Raw genomic sequence first — 22,455 nt, 5'->3', positions numbered from 1 at the left:
CTGATACACCAAAGACTTTTCGAAGTTATGTGTGTATTAGAAATAATTATCACTTGCTTGGTGAAGGAAAACATCGTGAGGAAACTTTGCATGGCTATTCTGTCGTATGGTTAGTGGTCAATCTGGTGTCAAAGTTGTTCAAGCCGTACGAAAGGCCTTTGACATGGCTTAAAGCATGCCTAAAAATTGTTTTAATACATTTATTGAAGACATGCAAAGTCTTCAACCTGCACTTGGCCAGCGCGGTGGACTCAAGGCTGAACCCCTCCCTCGTTTGAGAGGCCCAGCAGTGAGACAGTAATGGGTGAAATACTACAAACATATATAGCCTTCTATTTTATAGAGGTGAGCAGAAACCAAAGAACGTCACTTGGTACGATCCTTACAAACTTCCCTTGCTTCATTCACATACATACATGTTGTCATACAGGACCGCCGGTTACGAACACCTGACCTTTTTACAAGACATCACCGATATGATCTGTGCAATTCTTTCTAGGACGCCACGTACCCTAATACAACGTTATGTTATTATAATACAAATTCTTAATCCTAATTTAACATTAAAGGAACGACATTCCGATCGAATTGCACTGTAAAACTTATTTATTACATAGATGTACGTGCAGTGGTATTTTAGCTGAGCGTCTCCGTGCTGCGAGCACGTTACAAGTCTAACTTGTTAACATCACATGAGTTCAGACAAACATTTCAGCTACTTTGATACTAGGTTCACCACTAACTATACGATTATTTTGTCGCTCTCATAAATTTGTCAGACTGTAGATTTCCTAACAATCTACACAAAGTATAACCCGACTAATTTAAAAAGATTGTCCTTTACCAAACTTATAATCTGTCAAACTACTTCCCAATTTGTCAGTGTTATATCTTACTGTACTCCGTCCATGTAATTAGTATTGTGATTGTTTTATAATTAGTTTTTAATGAATTGTTTAAATTAATTAGTTGTACAGTTGTATTTATGTAATTAGTGGATGTGGGATCTCAAGTTTGATGCCCCGGCCAAGTGTAGGTGATTTTTAAAAAGTGATAGTTTTACTGTTCGCGGGTACCATGTAAGTAAAATTGTAAACTTAACGCTTATTGTCCCACTGCTGGGTTAACTATTATTTCGCCCGTGGCTCGTTCGGTAGCGTATGGGACTGTCGCATTGAAGGGTTGGGTTCGAATCCTAGGTCGGTCGGTACCAGTTCGAACCCGCGTATGAAAAATACTTAGGTACATTTTTGACACCAAAGCCTTTACCTCCATTTCTGCGGTTGGGTTAGCTCATTATATCACAATCCGGGGTATTATTGTAAATATTTTCAATATAATTAGTAAAACCTTACTTTTACCTGGACGCGAAATGGTTAATATATTTTTCCCGTTGGAATTCACCAACAGTATAATAATCAAGTTAAAGTCCAATATGCTTTATTTCATAAACTTTTAACAAATATTTCAAATCGTCATATTATTTTTAATGTTCAAACCACCGTTTCGCAAAAGCTGTTGCTCGTGAGAAGAAACGGCCAGCAACTCACATGACTGCAAAACTAGGCCATAAGTCAACTTAATTTTAACTCGCTTTTAACGTTTTAGACTATCAAACTCAAGGCTAATCTGACCTTAGTTTTTTTACTATGAAGGAAAAAATACTATAGGGAAAACGTGTGTCTATCCAAGGTTTAAGACCCTCATAGTATCACTCACCGTGTGGTAAACGCTCAGTATGTTAGCGCGTACATTACATAGATGTACGTGCAGTGATATTTAAGCTGAGCGTCTCCGTGCTACGGAGGGCACGTAAAAATTGGTCGCGGCTGTTGGCTACTAAGATTTGTTTTATGCCAAAATATTGTCATGTTAATAAATAAGGGTGAAGACACTGGCATCTGTAACACAGCTTCGGCTAGCATAGATGTCAGGACAATGTGTGGATATTGTAACAGATTTTTATGTCAATAAAATATTTTTGTTTTTTATTTGATAACAGTCGTTAAGCCCTGTCAAAGGCCTCTCGGGCGGCTTAAACAACTTTGACACTAGGTTGACCACTAACCATACGACAAACAAACAAACTCAAACTACAATAGGTACATTGAACACGTACACGAGAGAAACTAGCCAGAATAATAAAAATAATGTTTAACAAACAGTTAACTGTATTTATAAAAGTTATTAACATCAAGTAACCGTAGTTTCGGTGAAAGTTACCGTTATAAACCAACACAATAAATATTTATTTTTGTTGTAAACTCGTGGCTAAGTAACGACAGTCATGCGGATCGATTTCTCAGGTAAAACTACCATTGCCTAGGTTCATCGGAAGATGGGTGACAGTATTATACTTACATAATGAGTGTTACCGAGTTCCCTGTGCTTCGAAAGGAGGAAACTGTGGGTCCCGGCTGTCATTTTCAAAGATCTTTGACAGTCGTTAACAGTAGTCAGAAGCTTGTAAGTGTGACGCACAGTGTTACTTAGTATCGTGTTATAACCCAGGTAACTGTGTTGTGGAGGTCCGATAGACAGTCGCTGCATGTACAATACTGGTATTCAGCTGCATCCGGTGAGACTGGGAGCTGACTACGACATAGTTGGAAGAAAGCACAGGCTGATGATGAGTTTGCTGTTTCTGTATGTATAAAAAACTTGATAAAGTCATGAATATAATTAGTGGTTTAATCTACACGAGTAAGGACTATAAATATGAGTATTGTATGAATATGTTTTACACTTATAAGTTTCATAAGGACTATAATAATATGAACTGAAAACGTTCCCCTAGTGATGACCGACGGCCGATGACCGATATACGACCGATAACTAATAGATATTAATGGATTGAAGCAAAAAAAATTGTGAAGAATATTTGGCAATTCCTGAAAATTACTTATTCCTTAACTGAAATATCTTAACATTTCCTGAAAATTACTTAAAATCGATCTGAAATATCATAACATTTTATTAAAATAACATAAGTTCTAATTGTAATATCTTAACATTTCCTGAAAAGTACTTATTCTCTAACTGAAAACTTTTGACAATTCCTGAAATTACTTTTTCTCTTACTGAAAACTTATCGATTCCTGAAAATTACATATTCTGTTATTGAAAGCTCTTAACATTTCCTGAAATTTGTCAAAATAATGGTTTAAGTTAGTCATGATTAATTTCAGTAATGATCAATGTCAGTCATAGTCAATGTCGGTCACGGTCAATGTCGATAATAGTCAATGTCAGTCATGGTCAATGTAGATAATAGTCAATGTCAGTCATGGTCAATGTAGATAATAGTCAATGTCAGTCATGGTCAATGTTGATAATAGTCAATGTCAGTCATGGTCAATGTCGATAATGATAAATGTAGATAATAGTCAATGTCAGTCATGGTCAATGTTGATAATAGTCAATGTCAGTCATGGTCAATGTTGATAATAGTCAATGTCAGTCATGGTCAATGTCAGTCATGGTCAAAGTAGATAATAGTCAATGTCAGTCATGGTCAATGTCGATAATAGTCAATGTCAGTCATGGTCAAAGTAGATAATAGTCAATGACAGTCATGGTCAAAGTAGATAATAGTCAATGTCAGTCATGGTCAATGTAGATAATAGTCAATGTCAGTCATGGTCAATGTCAGTCATGGTCAAAGTAGATAATAGTCAATGTCAGTCATGGTCAAAGTAGATAATAGTCAATGTCAGTCATGGTCAATGTCAGTCATGGTCAATGTTGATAATAGTCAATGTCAGTCATGGTCAATGTCAGTCATGGTCAATGTAGATAATAGTCAATGTCAGTCATGGTCAATGTAGAAAATAGTCAATGTCAGTCACGGTCAATGTAGATAATAGTCAATGTCAGTCACGGTCAATGTAGATAATAGTCAATGTCAGTCACGGTCAATGTAGATAATAGTCAATGTCAGTCATGGTCAATGTAGAAAATAGTCAATGTCAGTCACGGTCAATGTAGATAATAGTCAATGTCAGTCACGGTCAATGTAGATAATAGTCAATGTCAGTCACGGTCAATGTAGATAATAGTCAATGTCAGTCATGGTCAATGTCAGTCATGGTCAATGTAGATAATAGTCAATGTCAGTCATAGTCCACGTAGATAATCGTTCGTATCAAGTTACTAAAATAAGTTGACATGTTACTAAAGTTTCTTAATAAGTTACTAAAATAAATTGACAAGTTACTAAAATGAGTTGAAAATTTACTAAAATAAGTTAACAAGTTACTAAAGTTTCTTAACAAGTTACTAAAATAAGTTGACAAGTTACTAAAATAAGTTGACAAGTTACTAAAATAAGTTGACAAGTTACTAAAATAAGTAGACAAGTTACTAAAATAAGTAGACAAGTTACTAAAATAAGTTGACACGTTACTAAAATAAGTTGACACGTTACTAAAATAAGTTGACAAGTTACTAAAATAAGTAGACAAGTTACTAAAATAAGTTGACAAGTTACTAAAATAAGTTGACACGTTACTAAAATAAGTTGACAAGTTACTAAAATAAGTTGACAAGTTACTAAAATAAGTTGACAAGTTACTAAAATAAGTTGACAAGTTACTAAAATAAGTTGACAAGTTACTAAAATAAGTTGACAAGTTACTAAAATAAGTTGACAAGTTACTAAAATAAGTAGACAAGTTACTAAAATAAGTTGACAAGTTACTAAAGTTTCTTAACAAGTTACTAAAATAAGTTTTCATGTTACTAAAGTTTCTTATAAAGTTACTAAAATAAGTTAACAAGTTACTAAAGTTTCTTAACAAGTTACTAAATAAGCAAATAAGTTAAACTAAATTAACATTACTAAGTCAGTCATTGTTTTAGTCATAGCTATGACCATCAATAATTGTCAGTCAATTATTACCCAATTACAGTGTCCGTCACCGTCTTAGTCAATCACAGTTTAAATCTTAGTCATAGTCAATCACAGTAATAGTTATAGTAATTGAAAATAAAACACAGTATTTGAATAAAAACAATGTATTACAGAATCAATCATCTAGTTTATTGTGTCTTCCTCGCCGCGGCCGTGAGGTGCTCTCCGCTAATGCGCCGGGACTTACAGCGCGTCGCAGAGTCCGGGACTTATCCTTACGTCCCGACTTCCCCGGGACTTCCAACTGGGACTTTGTTACAACACTAGTCCCTTTACTAGGCGTTGAAAACTCCTGTTCCAAGTTTTTAACTATACCTTTACGTAAATTCGTTTTAGAGTACGTTTTTATAGAAGTCATTGGTGTGAAAAATTGTTCAGGCGTCGACTGCGGCGTGAAAAACTCGCTTTCTTTCAATTTATTGTCCATTTTTGGGGTCTCAGTTGAATCTGTGACTAAAATCTCCGGTTTTCTCACAACTCTAGGCGTTATACTCTCTAAAACCGGTTTACAAGTAACCGGTACCGGTATTTTGAATTCGTGTTTACGATTTTTCGGTTTTTCAACTTTCGTTTCGTCCGAGCTCCCTTCGTCTAAATTTAGTTTGATAACTTTACGTTTCTTAGGTATTTCCTCATCTTTAACAGTTATTTTTTTCGTTGAAACTGTTGGTAATTTTGGTTTTGATATAGGAGTCTTAGGAATTTCAACTTTAGGAGATAATTTGAGATTTTCAAACTCAATTTCTAAGTCTAAATGTTGTTTTTTGACAATATTTCTTACTTTCGCAGACGCTATCATCAAATTCATTACTTCATTACTCAAGTAGCCGTCACTTTCAGACAAATCTTGTGCGATTTCATGAACACTTACTAAATAATCATCAGCTTTATCAAAATTGGCATTTTTCAACTCGAAATACGTCGCCTCCATATAAACCTCTAACTTGATTTTCGTAAAATCATTTTCATAAAATTGCTTAACGAAATCTACTACATATTTCTCGAAATTCATATCTTTGTATTTATTCAACACATATTTTAATTTCCTATCAAAACATGAGAACGTTTTCAACACACCTTCAAAATAATTGCTAGCTATTTCAAATTCATTTGACCGGAAAAATGTAGACGCTTCAAGACCTCCTATTATGTAGCACATTATAGTACAGTATATATTATCACAAGCGTAACAATCGCAGTTTTCATGTTTCAAGAACTCCGCAGGTTCGAATCCCGGGACAGGCACGTATTTCCTTGTAGGACTGAGGGATTCAAAGGGCTGATATTCTAACATTATTTCAAGGTCTTGTTTGGGAGCAAACTGAATCACTTTAGCTTCTGAAAGAGATGTCGCTCTGTCACTAGGCACACCTAACATGTATTTCAGACGGTTGTCGATGGTTACCTGAAATATGATGAAACATTTGTTATTTACAAAACAGTTACCCTCTTATTCATAAACACACTTTAAACCTATTTTCGTTAAATAACTACTATAATATGTTTTCTCTCTTTCATTTCGTTAAGGAGTGAAAGAAACAAAACACTTCATAAGCTTTTCAAAACTTCATATATTTTTATAAATCTGAGGGTTAGTATATAAGGAAACCTTTTCTTGAGGGCATGTACAGTCCCCAACCCACAGACAACATGGTCTGGCATGTTTGTATCACAATGTGTTTTTTTACTGTTTAGTAATCAATTATTTCTAGGTGTCTTGTGTAAATTATAATATTACATAGTTCTCTTAAATAATAATGATAAATAAATTTATATGTCAGTTAGTTAAGGTCAATTTGGGTAACTTTGAATCATTTGGGTAACATTGACAGTGGGAATTTGAAAGATTCGATTATTTTTTCATGTGAAACCAACACAATTGATTTATTTATTTATTTATTTATTTATTTTACAATTTGGGAAAACTTACAGCTAGCATACATACATACAGTAAATAAAATATAAAGGATTAAGGCCAATTAAAAGTTTTCACTGATACTATATATACTGACTACAACATAAACAAAACACAAAGTACATAAATACTATATAAGTAAAAAGCTTCAATATTAAATAGCAACAAGAACGAAAAGATATTTCGCATTATTTAATTTAAGAAATAGTTCGAACACAGTTTTTCTTTAAGTTTTTTGCTACTCATATTGAAAAGATCAATGTCAACGCTCTGGCATGCTGCATTGTAAGTGCGGCTCGCTCTGATTAGATAAGAATTCTGCCTGTAAGTGGTTCTGACTGCAGGTGTATGTAGAAGATGAGATCTTCTCAGAAATGCAGAAGGTACTCGCAGGCCTACAGCGCTCACCAACTCAGGAACATCAATATATCCACTCATAATATTCATTAAGAGAGAAACATCTGCTATTCTCCTTCTTTCTTGCAATGGAAGTATATGAAATTTTTTACAACGAGAATAGTAATTGGGTGAGAATGTGTTTGATCGATATTGAATGTATCTAAGGAATTTTCTTTGTATGCTTTCCAAACGATTAATATAAATTTGGTAATTCGGATTCCAAACTTGTGAGGCATATTCGAGGTGACTACGGACATAAGCACAATAGAGAATTTTCATTGTTTTGATGTTATTGAACTCAGAGGAAATCCTGAAAATAAACCCTAGCGCTCTGGAAGATTTATCTATGATGTTATCTATGTGTACATCGAATAGAAGTTTTGAGTCGAAAGTAACCCCTAAGTCTCTAATGGAATTGACTCTTGTTATTACAGTGTCCGATAGCTCATATTGATAGATGATAGCGCTTGGTTTACGTGTAAAAGAGCAAACATAACATTTAGAGACGTTAAGGTCCAGCTTATTTGTTGTACAGTAAGCTTGGAAACGTTTCAGATCGTTCTGCAGACCGACGGCGTCCTCAGTAGTATTAACTGGCCGTAATATTTTCATATCGTCCGCATATAAAACAATCTTTGATCCCTGAAAACATGTAGCGATGTCATTGATGAAAATGTTAAACAGGAGTGGACCAAGCAAAGATCCTTGTGGCACTCCTGAGGGGACACACGAAGCTCTGGATGAGTACCCATTCAGCACAACTATTTGGCTTCTATTAACAATGTACGACGAAAACCATCTGAACAAATTTCCTCGAATTCCTATCTGTGTCAATTTTCTTAAGAGTATTCTATGATCGATACGGTCAAAACATTTGCTGTAGTCGGTGTAAACAACGTCAACTTGAGACCGTTGCGACATATGTGCCGATATATAATCACTGCTCACAATCAAATTTGTTGTAGTGGAGCGACCCCTAAGAAATCCATGCTGGTGCTCGCTAAAACTGCATTTAATTGAGGGATACAGTTGTTTATATACAATTTTTTCGAGCACTTTAGCGAACACACATAGCTTAGATATTGGTCTGTAATTCTCCACCACCTCCTTAGGGCCTTTTTTATGAATTGGCGTTATATACGCCGACTTCCAAATCGTAGGCATTTCACCTGAGTCAAGAGATATTTTAAATAGTATAGAGAGTGGGACAGCAAGACAATCAGCACAATTTGCAATGAAAACGGGCGGGATGTTATCAGGCCCTGCAGATTTGTTTAAATCCACCAGTTTCAGAAGCCTGCACACCTGGGCTTGTTGTATCTCAACGGAACTGATATCTGAGACAGTATCTTGTGCGAGCCCGCTGGTTCCGTCAGCGTGATACGCCTGGTTCATGCCGCCGTTGTCTCTTTGTTCATTGAAATTTGAATAAAAATAGTCCCCGAACATATTACAGATATCTTCACCATTGTTACTTGATAGACTGTCATATTTTAAAGTTGATGGATATGAGTTTGAGTGGTTCTTGGACTTGACAAATCTCCAAAATGCTCGGGGATCCTTGGTTATGTCGGATTCAATTTTTGATATGTAATTTTTGAACATGTCTTTTTCTAACTCTTTGGCCCTTTTACGCAAAGTAATGAATGCCTGATAATCTGCAAGATTTCCATATTTTTTGTATTTATAATGAAATTTAGATTTTTCTTTGATAATTTTTAATAGCGGACTTTTATACCATGGGGGATATTTGCGATGTTGCACGACGGTTTTAGTGGGTATAAATTGATTCCGTAGCTTATTCAGAGTATCATAAAAGTATGTTACAGCATCTTCAAGCGATCTACAGTTTAATTCCAGATCCCAGTCGATAAGATCCATTTCATCACTAATCGCGCCATAATTACCCTGACCATACATGAATATGACACGTGGGCAAATAGGTAAGTTATTCGGCTGAACGAAATCGGCAGAAACACAAAGTGCTTTGTGGTGTGGATCCTCTTGCACCAAAGGATCTGTGCAGTGAGTAACCGTTACATCGCTGTTTGATAGAACCAGGTCCAATATCCTATTATTAATGTTGCAGTGATGGTTGTATTGGCGCAAGTTGCAGACTGTAATACTATCTATAAGACTGGTCTGTACATGCCCCTGCATGTTGTTTGGACGTAGATAACCATCGTCCGAAGGCTCCCAGATTATGTTTGGCTGGTTAAAATCACCCAATATTAGAACTGTATCCGCTGGGTTCCTAAGAACAGTATTAGATATGCTATTCGAGAAGTTAGCTAGTTGTTCCATTAATGAGTTGCCTTGGTTTTGAGAACAGATATATACAGTGCATATGTGCATTTTGAAAGTAACTCTCGGTTTCTTTCTTTGTAACGTAAGTGTTACCCATAAGTCTTCGGCGGATGAACACCAATCGCTCATGGCCTCAGCCACTAGTTCCCGTTTTACGGCAATTAACACTCCACCACCCATAGCTTGATTAGTATTTATGTAGTCTCGATCACGCCTCCACACAAGATATCTGTCATCAAACAGCTCACTTACGCTAATGCTCTCGACGAGCCATGTCTCGGTTAAACATATAACATCAAATTCATTGCCACACACATTTCTATAGAAAACAGGTGTTTTTGTCCGTAGTCCCCGAACATTCTGATAATAGATACTAATTGGCGCCATTACAAACAATCAAAGAAAAGCTCATAACAATAGCAATTAAATATAAAAACAAAGCAATAGTGTACGATACATTCAAAGAAATATAAAGAAATAATTTTATTAAAGGTAGGCTGATTAAAAGAAGAACGGAGATTGAAACCTTAAGTGATAGCGAATTAGGCTTAGAATAGTAATGGCAGTTAAGGAGAATAAAAAAGCCAGTGATTATCTCGAGAGTGAATAATACGCATTTCGATAAGCGAAACACAACCTTAAATTTATGTAAATAGTGTTGAAAGTAGCAGTGGTGTGAGGATGTGGAGTCGTCAACACCGAGCGATAAGCAAACAAAAGGCCAGCGAGTAAGGAATGTGTATAAAAAATGCTCACCTGTGTCTTTGAACATTGAATAATGAATGGAAAATCGTAGCTGGTTGCCAGAGGGTTGACTTGATGATTTCATTAAAAAAAACCGTTTTAAATCTTGTTCAATCTTAACGTGGTGCTTTGGGGACGTAGTGTTTTTTCGCATAAATATTTTACAACTTGTCACCCATACGAATTCGAAGCCTCTGTCTTTAGCAAAAGACTTGGTTTTGTTAAGTAATAATTTGTTTTCAGTCGTTAAATGGTCGTTGATGTATACCCTGTTATCACCTTGGAGTCCCAAATCGCTGGCTTTCAGCGCCTTGTGTTTCTTTGCGGCAGCCACAAAATTGTTTTTCATATAGTTATTTTGTACAGAACATATTATATTTTTGTGTTGACTGTCACCTCGCATAGGCACTCGTGCTATATAGTTGATGTATTCCTTTGGGATGCGGTTGTTGATGGTATTTCCAATTTTATCCATTATTGTGAAGAGGTTTTCGGTATTCGAATAGGGTACTCCTTTAATCTCTATATTGTTCATACGACATCTCTGGTCACTTTCCCGATACAGGTTCTCAAGTTTGTTGCAACGTTCTTGTAGTCTTGAGATTTCGTCTTTAGTTTTTTTCAAAGAAGCTATTTCTACTTCGATACTCGATACTTTGCTTGCCAATGCCTCCATAGAATGATGAACGAATTCGATCGATGATTTCATGTCTGAGAATTCGGTTCGGATGGATTTTAGTTCCACTAGTTCGACTTGAATAGCCTTAACGTTATCTATCAGCGCCGGCAAAGCTTCCATCTGCTTAGACAAGCGCTTTAACTCAGACAGCACACCCTCCGTTTCACCTGTTGTGGTCTTTACCGGGGCAGAGCGCGGACTAGTTCCTGTCTTACAATTACTGCACTTCCATGTTGTCCTTCTGTCACCGAGCTTCCTCCATCCCGCTTCCGTAATCCCGGCGCAAGGAAAGTCGAACTGTCCTGCGCATAGCGAGCATGAAACACCATCCCTTCCTTCAATAATGATAAAGGTTTATTTTAGAATTCCCACTGTCAATGTTACCCAAATGATTCAAAGTTACGCAGGTTGACTGTAGTTATTCCGTGATATATAAAATAGTACATATATACCTGTGCATGTGTAGTATGGTGTGTGTTGACAGTACAGTGTGTGGCGCGCGCGAGTGCGGGGCCGGGCTGTGCGCCGAGCGCCGCGGCTCGAGCCCGGCGGTACAGCGCCAGGCGCCGGCAGCTCCGGGCGGCCTGCAGCCGAGCTGAGCCGCCGTGGGACTTGCTGGTCACAGAGTGCAGGCGACGGGAGGACCAAGTCGTAGCTGGAAGAAGGAAAAAATAGATTTGTAGTGAAATCTATGTAATGTAATGGGAATGGGCCATGTCATGGGATCGGTGGGAACTTAAATCCCATGGCAATAGGATCGATGGGATCTAAGTAGGTATGCCAATGGGATCGGTGGATCTAAATACCCAAGGAAATGGGATCGTTGGGATCTAAATCCCCACGAAAATGGGATCGATGGGATCATATATCCCATAACAATAGGATCGACGGGATCTAAATAGTCATGTCAATGGGATCGGTGCGATATAAATACCCGTGGACATGGGATCGGTGGGATCTACAATCCCATGACAATGGGATCGATGGGATCTAAATACCATTGTCAATGGGATCGGTGGGATCTAAATACCCTTGTCAATGGGATCGGTGGGTTCTAAATTCCCATGTTAATGGGATCGATGGGATCTAAATGGCCACATCAATGGGATCGTTGGGATCTACATTCCCATTGAAATAGGATCGATGGGATCTAAAATCCCATTGTAATGGGATCAACGGTAAAAAATTGGACTATACCCTAGTAAATAATTAAAACTCACCATTATTGATGACAGACATATAATGTCTCTGTAGTCCGTTGACAGCTGACATGGTACTAGGCCCTGTGTGGTCTTTACATAGTAACGTTTGAGCTTCCATCAGTCTGCCCACTGCTAGGTCCACTGTAGAACAATAAATATAATATTAATTGTCTCACTGCTGGACAAATGACAAAATCTATCTATCGTATGGTTAGTGGTCAACCTAGTGTCAAAGTTGTTCAAGCTCGAAGGCCTTTCACATGGCTTAACGACTGTTATCTTAATTGACAACAACCGGGACCGACTTTTTACGTGCCCTCCGAAGCACGGAGACGCTCAGATCAAATGCCACTATGCGGTCACCCATCTACAGAATGATCGCGCCAACGGTTGATTAACGCACAAATCGTTTACCAACCGGTGAGCACAAATAGCTATGAGTGTCTCATACAAACAAAATAGTATGTTGATACAGTTCATTTATTCTTGATAATAGAATACGAATAAAAAAGAATTCAAATTAATAAAAAAAAATTACTGTCCCACTGCTGGGCAAGTCTCCTCCCGTAATGAAGAAAGGGTTAGGCTTTGAGTCCACCACGCTGGCCAAGTGCGGGTTAGGGACTTTGCATACCTTCAAGAACTGTTCTAAAGAACTCTCAGGTATGCAGGTTGCATCACGATGTTTTCCTTCACCGTTGTAACAAGTGATCATTATTTCTAATACACACATCACTTGGAAAAGTCATTGGTGTGTTGCCTCGGGTACGAACCCTCGACCAGTTGTGTAAGAGACGCAATTTTACCCACTCGGCTATCACTACTCTTACTACATTATATTATAGTTCAGATAATTAACTGTTACATTACTTGACTACCAACTTCTATACGAGGCAGACCACGGCAAGTGCAATCTGCGCCGAAACGTTAGGCATTTTAAGGTAAAATGCGTGTTCGCGTTAATTCCCGTATTCTATTACATATAAGATCGGGTAAAATGTCTTTTAGCATTATAGTATGTATGAACTTGTAATAAAATCTTTTCTCTACACAAAAAAGTTCGATATTTGGGTACCTCACGAGCTCACTGAAAGAAACCTAATGAACCGTGTACTCATTTGTGATTCTTGAAGCCAAAGAGATTTTATTACAAGTTCATACATACTATAATGCAAAAACACTTTTTACCCCGACCTAATATACATGCAACGCGAGAGTTTAAAAGTTATGATTCTATTCGATTTCATCAAAAAATAATAATTAATACTTACAATTTATATCCGGGCATGTTTCATACGCCTTTAGAACCTTACTCTGAGCTAATTGCAGTAATTTAGCTGCTATACTCAAAGACCCACATTTGTAGTAATGTATCTGTAAGTAAAAAACATAATTTTAGTTATTATTTATTTATTTCATACTGTCAACTGTGGCATATTTATATTATGTCATATTAACTTAAGCAACTGAAAAATATAGATTCAACTGCACGTTTGTCTGTGTGGTTAACGTGGTCACCTCGCCGCAATAACCGTAGCGCCGCGTGTGGTTCCAATCACACCCGGGACTAATATTTGTGTGATGAGCACGAGTATCTGTTCTGAGCTTGTTCATATAGATATATAAGTATGTATTTACAAGTATATAAGTAGGTTTATCAGTTATTTACAGTACAAGCTCTACTTAGAATGCATGCCTGAGAGTTCTTTAGAACAGTTCTTGAAGGTATGCAAAGTCCCGCACTTGGTCAGCGTTGTGGACTCAAGGCCTAACTCATGCCTCGAGAGGAGACGTTTGCCCAGCAGTGGGACAGTTGTGGGTTAAAAAGTGATACTTACAGTGACATCACATATAAATATAACAGCTGTTTCAACACAGTCTATGTCTGCCCAATACTCGCTCGCTAGCGTGATGATATTGTTGACTGCGGGGGAAGCGATGTGATACGCTAGGACACCGGCGTTCCTTATGTATGTCTCTCTGTAAGTATATAAAACATTATGTATAAGTATGTGTTACCGAGGCAACACACCAATGACTTTTCGAAGTTATGTGTGTATTAGAAATAATTATCACTTGTTCCAACGGTGAAGGAAAACATCGTGAGGAAACCTTGCATGCCTAAAATTAGTTTAATACATTTATTGAGGGCATGCAAAGTCCCCAACCCGCACTTGGTCAGCGTGGTGTACTCAAGGACTAACCCTTGCTCTGCACTGGGACAGTAATGGGTTATAAAAAGTATGAAATGTCAAAATAGGTTTTTATAGAAGGTTATAATGGCCAGTTACACACAGTGTACATACAGACATAATATAGCCCTTGATATATATTAAGTAGATTGGTTTGGTAGATTCAGTAATTGTAACGACTATCATAAGTGTCAATATTTGACTTAAATGAATAAATGATTTGATTTTGATTTTTGAACGTGTAGGCAAAGACGTATTATATACATTACTAGCTGATCAGCGCAATTCGCTTGCGTCACATAAGAGAAAAAAAAGGTCATAACTTTCCCCGTTTTTGTAACATTTTTCGTTGTTACTCTGCTCCTAATGTTTGTAGCGTAATGGTATATAGCCTATAGACTTCCTCAACAAACTTTTATCTAACAGTAAAATCATTTTTGAATTCGCAACATCAGTTCCTGAGATTAGCGCGTTCAAACAAACAAACTCTACAATTTTATAATATTAGTATAGATGACAAATACTTACTTATGTCCCGTGTATTGCGCCACATGACAGCATATATGTGCTAATTGCAGCCCGTGAGCTAATCTCTCGTAATACAGCAGCTGTTGAACAAAGATCTCTGCCATTTGTAGAGCCGGGAGTATATGGGCACTGGTCATATCTGAGGAAATTAATAATAAATGTATCGTATGGTTAGTGGTCAACCTAGTGTCAAAGTTGTTCAAGCCTAGCCTTTGACGTGGCTTAACGACTGTTATCTTAATTGACAACAACCGGGACCGACTTTTTATGTGCACGGAGATGTAATAATAAAATCTTTTCTGTACACAAAAAAGCTCGATATTTGGGTACCTCACGAGCTCACTGAAAGAAACCTAATGAACCGTGTACTCATTTGTGATTCTTGGAGCCAAAGTGATTTTATTACAAGTTCATACATACTATAATGAGAAAAGACTTTTTCTCCGACCTAATATTTACGCGTACTGAGTCGCGGGCAAAAGTTAGTATTAGATAATCCATACTGATATTATAAATGCGAAAGTAACTCTGTCTGTCTATTACTCAATCACGCCTTAACTACTGAGCCAATTTGCATGAAATTTGGTATGGAGATATTTTGATACCCGAGAAAGGACATAGGCTAGTTTTTACCCCGGGAAAATGACGCATACCCATGGGAAAATTCAGACGAAGTCGCGGGTAAAAGCTAGTAGTTTATATACTAACTTGTGTGTATATCCATAGCTATCTCGGTCCACAATTCGACGGCCTGTAGTGCGCTCTGTAATGCATTGTGTTCTTGCTCCATCGTGCGAGTTATTTGTACCTGGTCCGGGTCTGTGCTCTGAAATATATAGAAAACATATTATTAATTAACTGATCGGTATAGTTTGACAAATTAGAGAGTCTTGTATACAAGGTTCGCGGTACGGAGGTATACAACATACAGAATGTATAACATCAGTGACTCGGCTTATGCAGCTGACGGTCACCTGTTTTGATACAACTATTGAACTTTGGAAATAGACTGAATTATTAATCTATACTAATATTATAAAACAGAAGAGTTTGTTTGAACGCGCTAATCTCGGGAACTACGGGTGCGAATTGAAGAATTGTTTTACTATTGGATAGCCTACTTATAGAGGAAGGCTATAGGCTATATATCATCACGCTACGACCAATAGGAGCAGAGTATCAGTAAAAAATGCAACAAAAACGGGGAAAGTTATGACCCATTCTGTCTTATGTGACGCAAGCGAAGTTGCGCGGATCAGCTAGTAACTAATATAGGAAAAAAATATACGTGCACTCTCTACTACGTCGTCAGAATATAATTTTATTATAGTGGCGACTACAGCACGATGATCCCGAGTTAAAAGAATCCCAATAAATTTATTTTGTATACTTGCAACAGCTTGTAAGTCTGACGCGCAGTGTTACTTAGTATCGTGTTATAACCCAGGTAACTGTGTTGTGGAGGTCCGATAGACAGTCGCTGCATGTACAATACTGGTATTCAGCTGCATCCGGTGAGACTGGAAGCTGACTGCAGCATAGTTGGAAGAAAGGCTAGGTCATACTTACAGTGTCTGAGGACTTCCATCCGTATTTCAGGCTTGCATCAGCTAAGTCATATTCACATTTCAGGAATAATAGTGTAGTGTGTGCTATTCTTATTTCTAGAGGGACTGGCTCCTGAAAAATTGTGTAAAAAAAGAAATATTAGTTTTCATCTATACTAATATTATAAAGCTGAAGAGTTTGTTTGAACGCGCTAATCTTAGGAACTAATGGTCCGATTAAAAAAAATATTTCAGTGTTAGATAGCCTATTTATCGAGGAAGGCTATAGGCTATATAACATCACGCTGCGACCAATAGGAGCAGAGTACCAGTAATTAATGTTACAAAAACGGGGAAAAAATTCACCCATTCTCTCTTATTGGACGCAAGCGAAGTTGCGCGGGTCAGTTAGTTAAATATAAATGTGTGAGAGCTGTGATAGCTAAGTGGTATGAGTTGACACCTCACACGCAAGTGGTTGCAGGTTCGAACCCAACACACTAATGACTTTTCCAAGTGATGTGTGTATTAGAAATAATGATCACTTGTTACAACGGTGAAGGAAAACATCGTGATGCAACCTTGCATGCCTGAGAGCTGTTTAGAACAGTTCTTGAAGGTATGCAAAGTCTTATCACTTGGTTAGCGTGGTGGACTCAAGGCCTAACCCCTCCCTCATTACGGGAGGAGACCCTTGCCCAGCAGTGGGACATTAAATAAAAAAAATATCACTGGACAACTCACACACGGTCATTTGATTCCAAACTAAGCAGAGCTTGTACTGAAACCAAATAATTGATAAACATACTTATATACTTGTAAATACATACTTATATAGATAAATTAACATCCAGACTCAGAACAAATACTCGTGCTCATCACACAAAGATTTGTCCCGGGTGGGATTCGAACCCACCACACGCGGCGCTACGGTTGTTGCGGCGAGGTGACCGCTTAAACCACTGCACCAAACGTGCATTTATGGGTTATATTTATTTTATTTATACTTACAGGTATATCTTCAACAATCTGTACAAGTTTGAGTACGATATTTTTATAATGATCATTGTGTATAGTCCTTACTGAAAGAGGCGCAGTACATGTAACTTGCAACAATGAATGTAGAATTACATCTTTTTCTTCAGCTGAAAATAATCAAAAAATATGTTTTAAATATTAACTGACACATAGTAGACTACGAATATCCTTACTAAGACAATAAATAAGATTTTACCTACACTAATATATATTTTTAAATCTATATCTATATTAATATTATAAAGCTGAAGAGTTTATTTGTTTGAACGCGCTAATCTCAGGAACTACTGGTCTGATTTGAAAAATTATTTCAGTGTTAGATAGCCCATTTATCGAGGAAGGCTATAGGCTATATAACATCACGCTACGATCATTAGGAGCGGAGAAGCAACGAAAAATGCTATAAAAACGGGGAAAATTTTGACCCATTCTCTTAGGTGACGCAAGCGAAGTAGCGCGTGTCAGCTAGTAATATTATAAAGCTGAAGAGTTTGTTCGTTTGAACGCGTTAATCTCAGGAACTACTGGTCCGATTTGAAAAAATCTTTCAGTGCTAGATAGCCCATTTCTCGAGGAAGGCTATAGGCTATTTATCATTACGCTACGACCAATAAGACCAGAGTAACAGTAAAAAATGTTACAAAAACGGGGAAAATTATGACCCATTCTCTCTTGTGTGACGCAAGCGAAGTTGCGCGGGTCAGCTGGTGGGTCATAATTTTCCCCGTTTTTGTAACATTTCTCGTTGCTACTCCGCTCCTTTTGGTCAAACAAACAAACTCTTCAGCTTTATAATATTAGTATAGATTCTCTCTTATGTGACGCAAGCGAAGTTGCGCGGGTCAGTTAGTTTCTCATATTCCTATACGAGACCTTTGCCCAGCAGTGGGACAGTAATGGGTTAATAATATTAATGCTATTTTACCTGTAATCCATTTTTCTTTTCCTTCCAGTATATGTAACAGTGATCTACAAACTCCTGCTATTGGTATTATAGACGGCCATAATTTTGTATACATAGAGAATTCGTGTTTCAGTACGCCGCTGAAAATAAATAAGAGACATATTTTAATATGGGTAGTGCAGTGATAGCCGGGTGGTTTAAGTAGCGCCTCCCACGCAAGTGGTCGCAGGTTCGAACCCGAGGCAACACACCAATGATTTTTACAAGTTATGTGTGTATTAGAAATAATTATCACTTGTTACAACGATGAAGGAAAACATTGTGATGCAAACTTAGCTGGGTGAAAGATGGATACCCCGTGGCGCAATGTTTAAGGTCGCCACGCCGCTACCATTGCGTCGGAAGTTCGTGGGTTCGATTCCCACGCCAATGTGCGATTCATAAATAGTTGTTTCGGGTCTGGTTGTACTTTGTCTCCGTTGTTTGTATGTTTGTAAAAGTCCCCGCGACACGAGAACAATACTAAGAGCGGGAGATGACTTTTTAAAAAGAAAATAGGCTATTGATTTTCTAAAAAAAATATCAATATCATACCTGAATTTAACATTCTTCAAAAACGCTTTCATATTTTCGTTATTCTCTTTCTCCATCACAATTCTGCTCGCGTCTAATACTGACATCAACTGCAATTGATCATCTTGTTCATCCTGATCAATTTGATCATCTTTCAAATACTTAGCTTTGATATCCATCACCAAACTCATATACTTATCAGAATTTAAATCTTTCGAGAATACCAAACTTAAAAAGGCATCTTTTAAAGCATTTTCATACAATTTGAAATCCAATTCACAAATACTTTTGTTGTAGAATGCTCGAGAAACGTTTTTACAGTCAAAATCTTGAATAAACAATTCATTTTTTATGTAAATATCGAATAAATTTATCGAAAATTCGTATACTTGATGTCGGTTCAACGAAATTGCTGTGTTATGTGTATCAGTTTGTAGTTTTCGGTAAAATTTTTCGTGATTTGAACATTTCAGTTGATGTAATTGGTTCAAAATATTGTATTGCGTTAATATTACTTTGTTATACAGTGTTTTTAAGCCTGCCATGTCGATATTCTGTTGTAAAGATGCAGTTATGAAGTGTTTTAACAAGAAAGACAGTCTTAGAGCGTCGTGTAACCCAGTTTTCACGTCACAATTTTCACATTTCAGCAACTGCGGACTGTATTTCAACATACTGAGTATTTTCAGCATAAAGTTCAAACAATTCTCCTGAATTTCCACTGAAAAATTGTCCGTTATGTTATTCGTAACTGAAAATTCAATGAAAAGTCTCAGAAATTGATTCAGAAAGGCATAAGTAGATATCATTGTTTTCTTATATCCTAACTTTTCAGTGATTTCGCAGGATGCTGTAAGATTCTTGAAAATTGTGTCCATATAGGTTGTGTTGTTTTCGAAAATATCGCAGAAGGAGTTGAGATAAAACGTTTGCAGGCAATGAAACATGTCCGATTGATGTCCAAGCAGACTTATAGCTGTCCGCACTCCAGTACTCAACGCTGATTGCTTAAATCTCACTTTGGACGCATTCTCAGCAACAACATACAAACAATCACTGAATTTCACATACAAATCCAAAATTTCTTTCTCATTCAACTTTTTGAACGCATTCAAATCACTTTTAGAAGATATTTTCTTGAATATATCTCCGTAGAAAGCGTTCAATTGCTCCGAGTACCCATCACTGAATAATGAATGTAGTTTTTTGAACAAAAACACCAAAATGTTGGTTGTAAATTGTACAGTGTCATAGATTTCAATAGTCTTAAGTACGTCCTCCGTTAGTTTTGGTAGTAACTTGTGTATTGCTTTGTTTTTTAGTTTCTCCATGTAAGTAAGACGGTCTGCTAGGATATTCCAATATGTTTTACAATATTCCTTTAGTAAATACTTTGTGTCCACTTCGAAAGCCATGAATGATAGTTTGAGAATCAATTCTGGAGGTATCGGTGCATTCTGTAACATAATGTATAATAATATCAAATAGATATAATTGGACAACTCAGTCATTTGATTACAAACTAATGCAGCAGCAGCTGAGCAGTATTAATGTATCTATATAAGTAAGTATTTACAAGTGTAAATACATACTTATTATAGCTACATTAACAAGCTCAGAACAGATACTCGTGCTCATCACACAAATATTTGTCCCGGGTGTGATTCAAACCCACCCTAGGCAGCTCTACAGTTATCTCAGTGAAGTGACCATATTAACCACTGCACCCAACATTCAGTCTCTAATAAATTATATCTAATACACACAACTCTGAAAACTTGTTCAATCTATACTAATATTAAATAGCTGAAGAGTTTGTTTGTTTGAACGCTAATCTCTGGAACTACTGAGGCAAATTGAAGAATTATTTTACTGTTTGATAGCCTATTTATTGAGGAAGGCTATAGGCTATATATCATCACACTACAACCAATAGGAGCAGAGTACCAGTAAAAAATGTTACAAAAACGGGGAAAACTATGATCCGTTCTCTCTTATGTGACGCAAGTGAAGTCAGGTCAGCTAGTTAGTAATAAAGATAAAATTAATAAATAATTATTCTCCTTACCTTTCTTACAACATATCTATGTATGTGATACACACAGGCTAACGTCTTCACTTGATCAGCCTTGTTCAAGCCTCGGGTCTCTCTGATACAGTCTATGGTAAGGGTTAGCAAGTCTTTGGGGTCTATGGTATTGCCCCATGAAGGCACTTTGTCTAGGTTCCTGAAATTAATTATCAATAATGTCATGAAAATTGTTATATCAACCATATTATAAATCTTTTGGCGATTGAAAAGAGTGTGTGTGAGTTTGTTGCTAGCTCTTCTCATAAGACTGTACACTTTCCGAGCTAGTGGTAGATTCAGTAATTGTAACGACTATCATAAGTGTCAATATTTGAACTAAATGGATAAATGATTTGATTTTGATTTTAAAAAAGGTCAGGTAGGTAGTAGTTGTAACTGGTCTCAGATGGCAATTGTATGAAGAATGTGAATGAAACAAGGGTAGTTTGTAAGTCCCATAGGGATAGGCAGAGACTAGCCAGACGCCACTAGGTATGTTTATTACAAATTTCCTTTGCTTCATTCACATACATACATATTGTCATACAGGAGAATAACTTACTGCCGAGATAGTTTTTAAGTTGGTTTAGCACAAGACTAGATTATGAAATCTATACAAACGAAATTGTTGTCCGAATCTAATAAGTAACAAACTAATTAAAAATTATATTTTACCATCAATCTGACTTCTCTTCAAGCAAAAAATATCAGTTGCTGTGGTAGATTCAAACAGTTTTAATGCTAAACCATACAACCATAAGAAATTAACAAGTTTTGTCATAGTTAGAAATAACTTGTATAAAAAGTCTTAACTTATGTAATATTTGAAATAATATTACCTGCATAATAAACACAACACATTTAACGAAAAAGTGCCCCTGTCTTTGGTAGATAATTTGGCTAAAACATTTTTATATTCATCGTAGACTTTCGAAAGGTCATTCCAATCTTTACTGGTGCCATTTGCTTTAATCTTTACTAAGAAATCGTTGGCTTCCATTTGTAATTCTTATTTGCACTGCACATTACACAATTATAAGTTATTTTAATATTATTTCGAAGTTATTCGTAGTTACAAAGTTTGATTAAAATCAGACCGTTATTTTGAAAAATCGTAGTCTTGTTGTGGTTTAAATGACAAGTTTGTTTTCTGTTACGAAGTATTTTTGTTGTTGAGTTGCTGAATCAACCAATCATAATTCACTTTTGGTATGCCATATGTGAAATAGAGAACAAACTTGCAAGTGATTACGTTCCGTTTCAGATTTTGTTGAAGACTGAAGTTTAACATATTTCATGAGATACGGTTTCTTTTAATACTTTTTGTAGCTAAAACTACATAAATTGTAGTAAGAAAAATGTCCGGTTTCCAACTTTTTGCTTTAAAAATAAGAAAATGAATATTTTATTATCTTTGTTGCTCCAGATGCCGCATAAAATGAAA

The 22,455-nt window shown here is 36.6% G+C and overlaps 1 protein-coding gene across 1 annotated transcript; it reads right to left on the bottom strand.

Moving 5' to 3' along the window:
- Positions 1-5,000: 5,000 nt before the first annotated feature.
- On the bottom strand, positions 5,001-22,152 carry LOC142985208 (uncharacterized). The gene is made up of 13 exons (XM_076133242.1): positions 21,851-22,152; positions 21,009-21,168; positions 18,962-20,397; positions 18,389-18,507; positions 17,437-17,570; positions 16,448-16,558; positions 15,587-15,704; positions 14,879-15,017; positions 13,997-14,138; positions 13,430-13,532; positions 12,177-12,299; positions 11,409-11,611; positions 5,001-6,317 (listed from the first exon to the last, which is right to left on the bottom strand). The coding sequence occupies exons 1-13, from the start codon at positions 22,009-22,011 to the stop codon at positions 5,028-5,030; spliced, it is 4,239 nt and encodes a 1,412-aa protein (XP_075989357.1). The 5' UTR covers positions 22,012-22,152; the 3' UTR covers positions 5,001-5,027.
- Between the last annotated feature and the right edge of the window lie 303 nt (positions 22,153-22,455).

The sequence above is a fragment of the Anticarsia gemmatalis genome, chromosome 29, assembly GCF_050436995.1.
Source record: "Anticarsia gemmatalis isolate Benzon Research Colony breed Stoneville strain chromosome 29, ilAntGemm2 primary, whole genome shotgun sequence".
Taxonomy (NCBI): domain Eukaryota; kingdom Metazoa; phylum Arthropoda; class Insecta; order Lepidoptera; family Erebidae; genus Anticarsia; species Anticarsia gemmatalis.
Note: the sequence above shows the minus strand (reverse complement) of the source record. Positions and strands in the feature narration are given on the sequence as shown.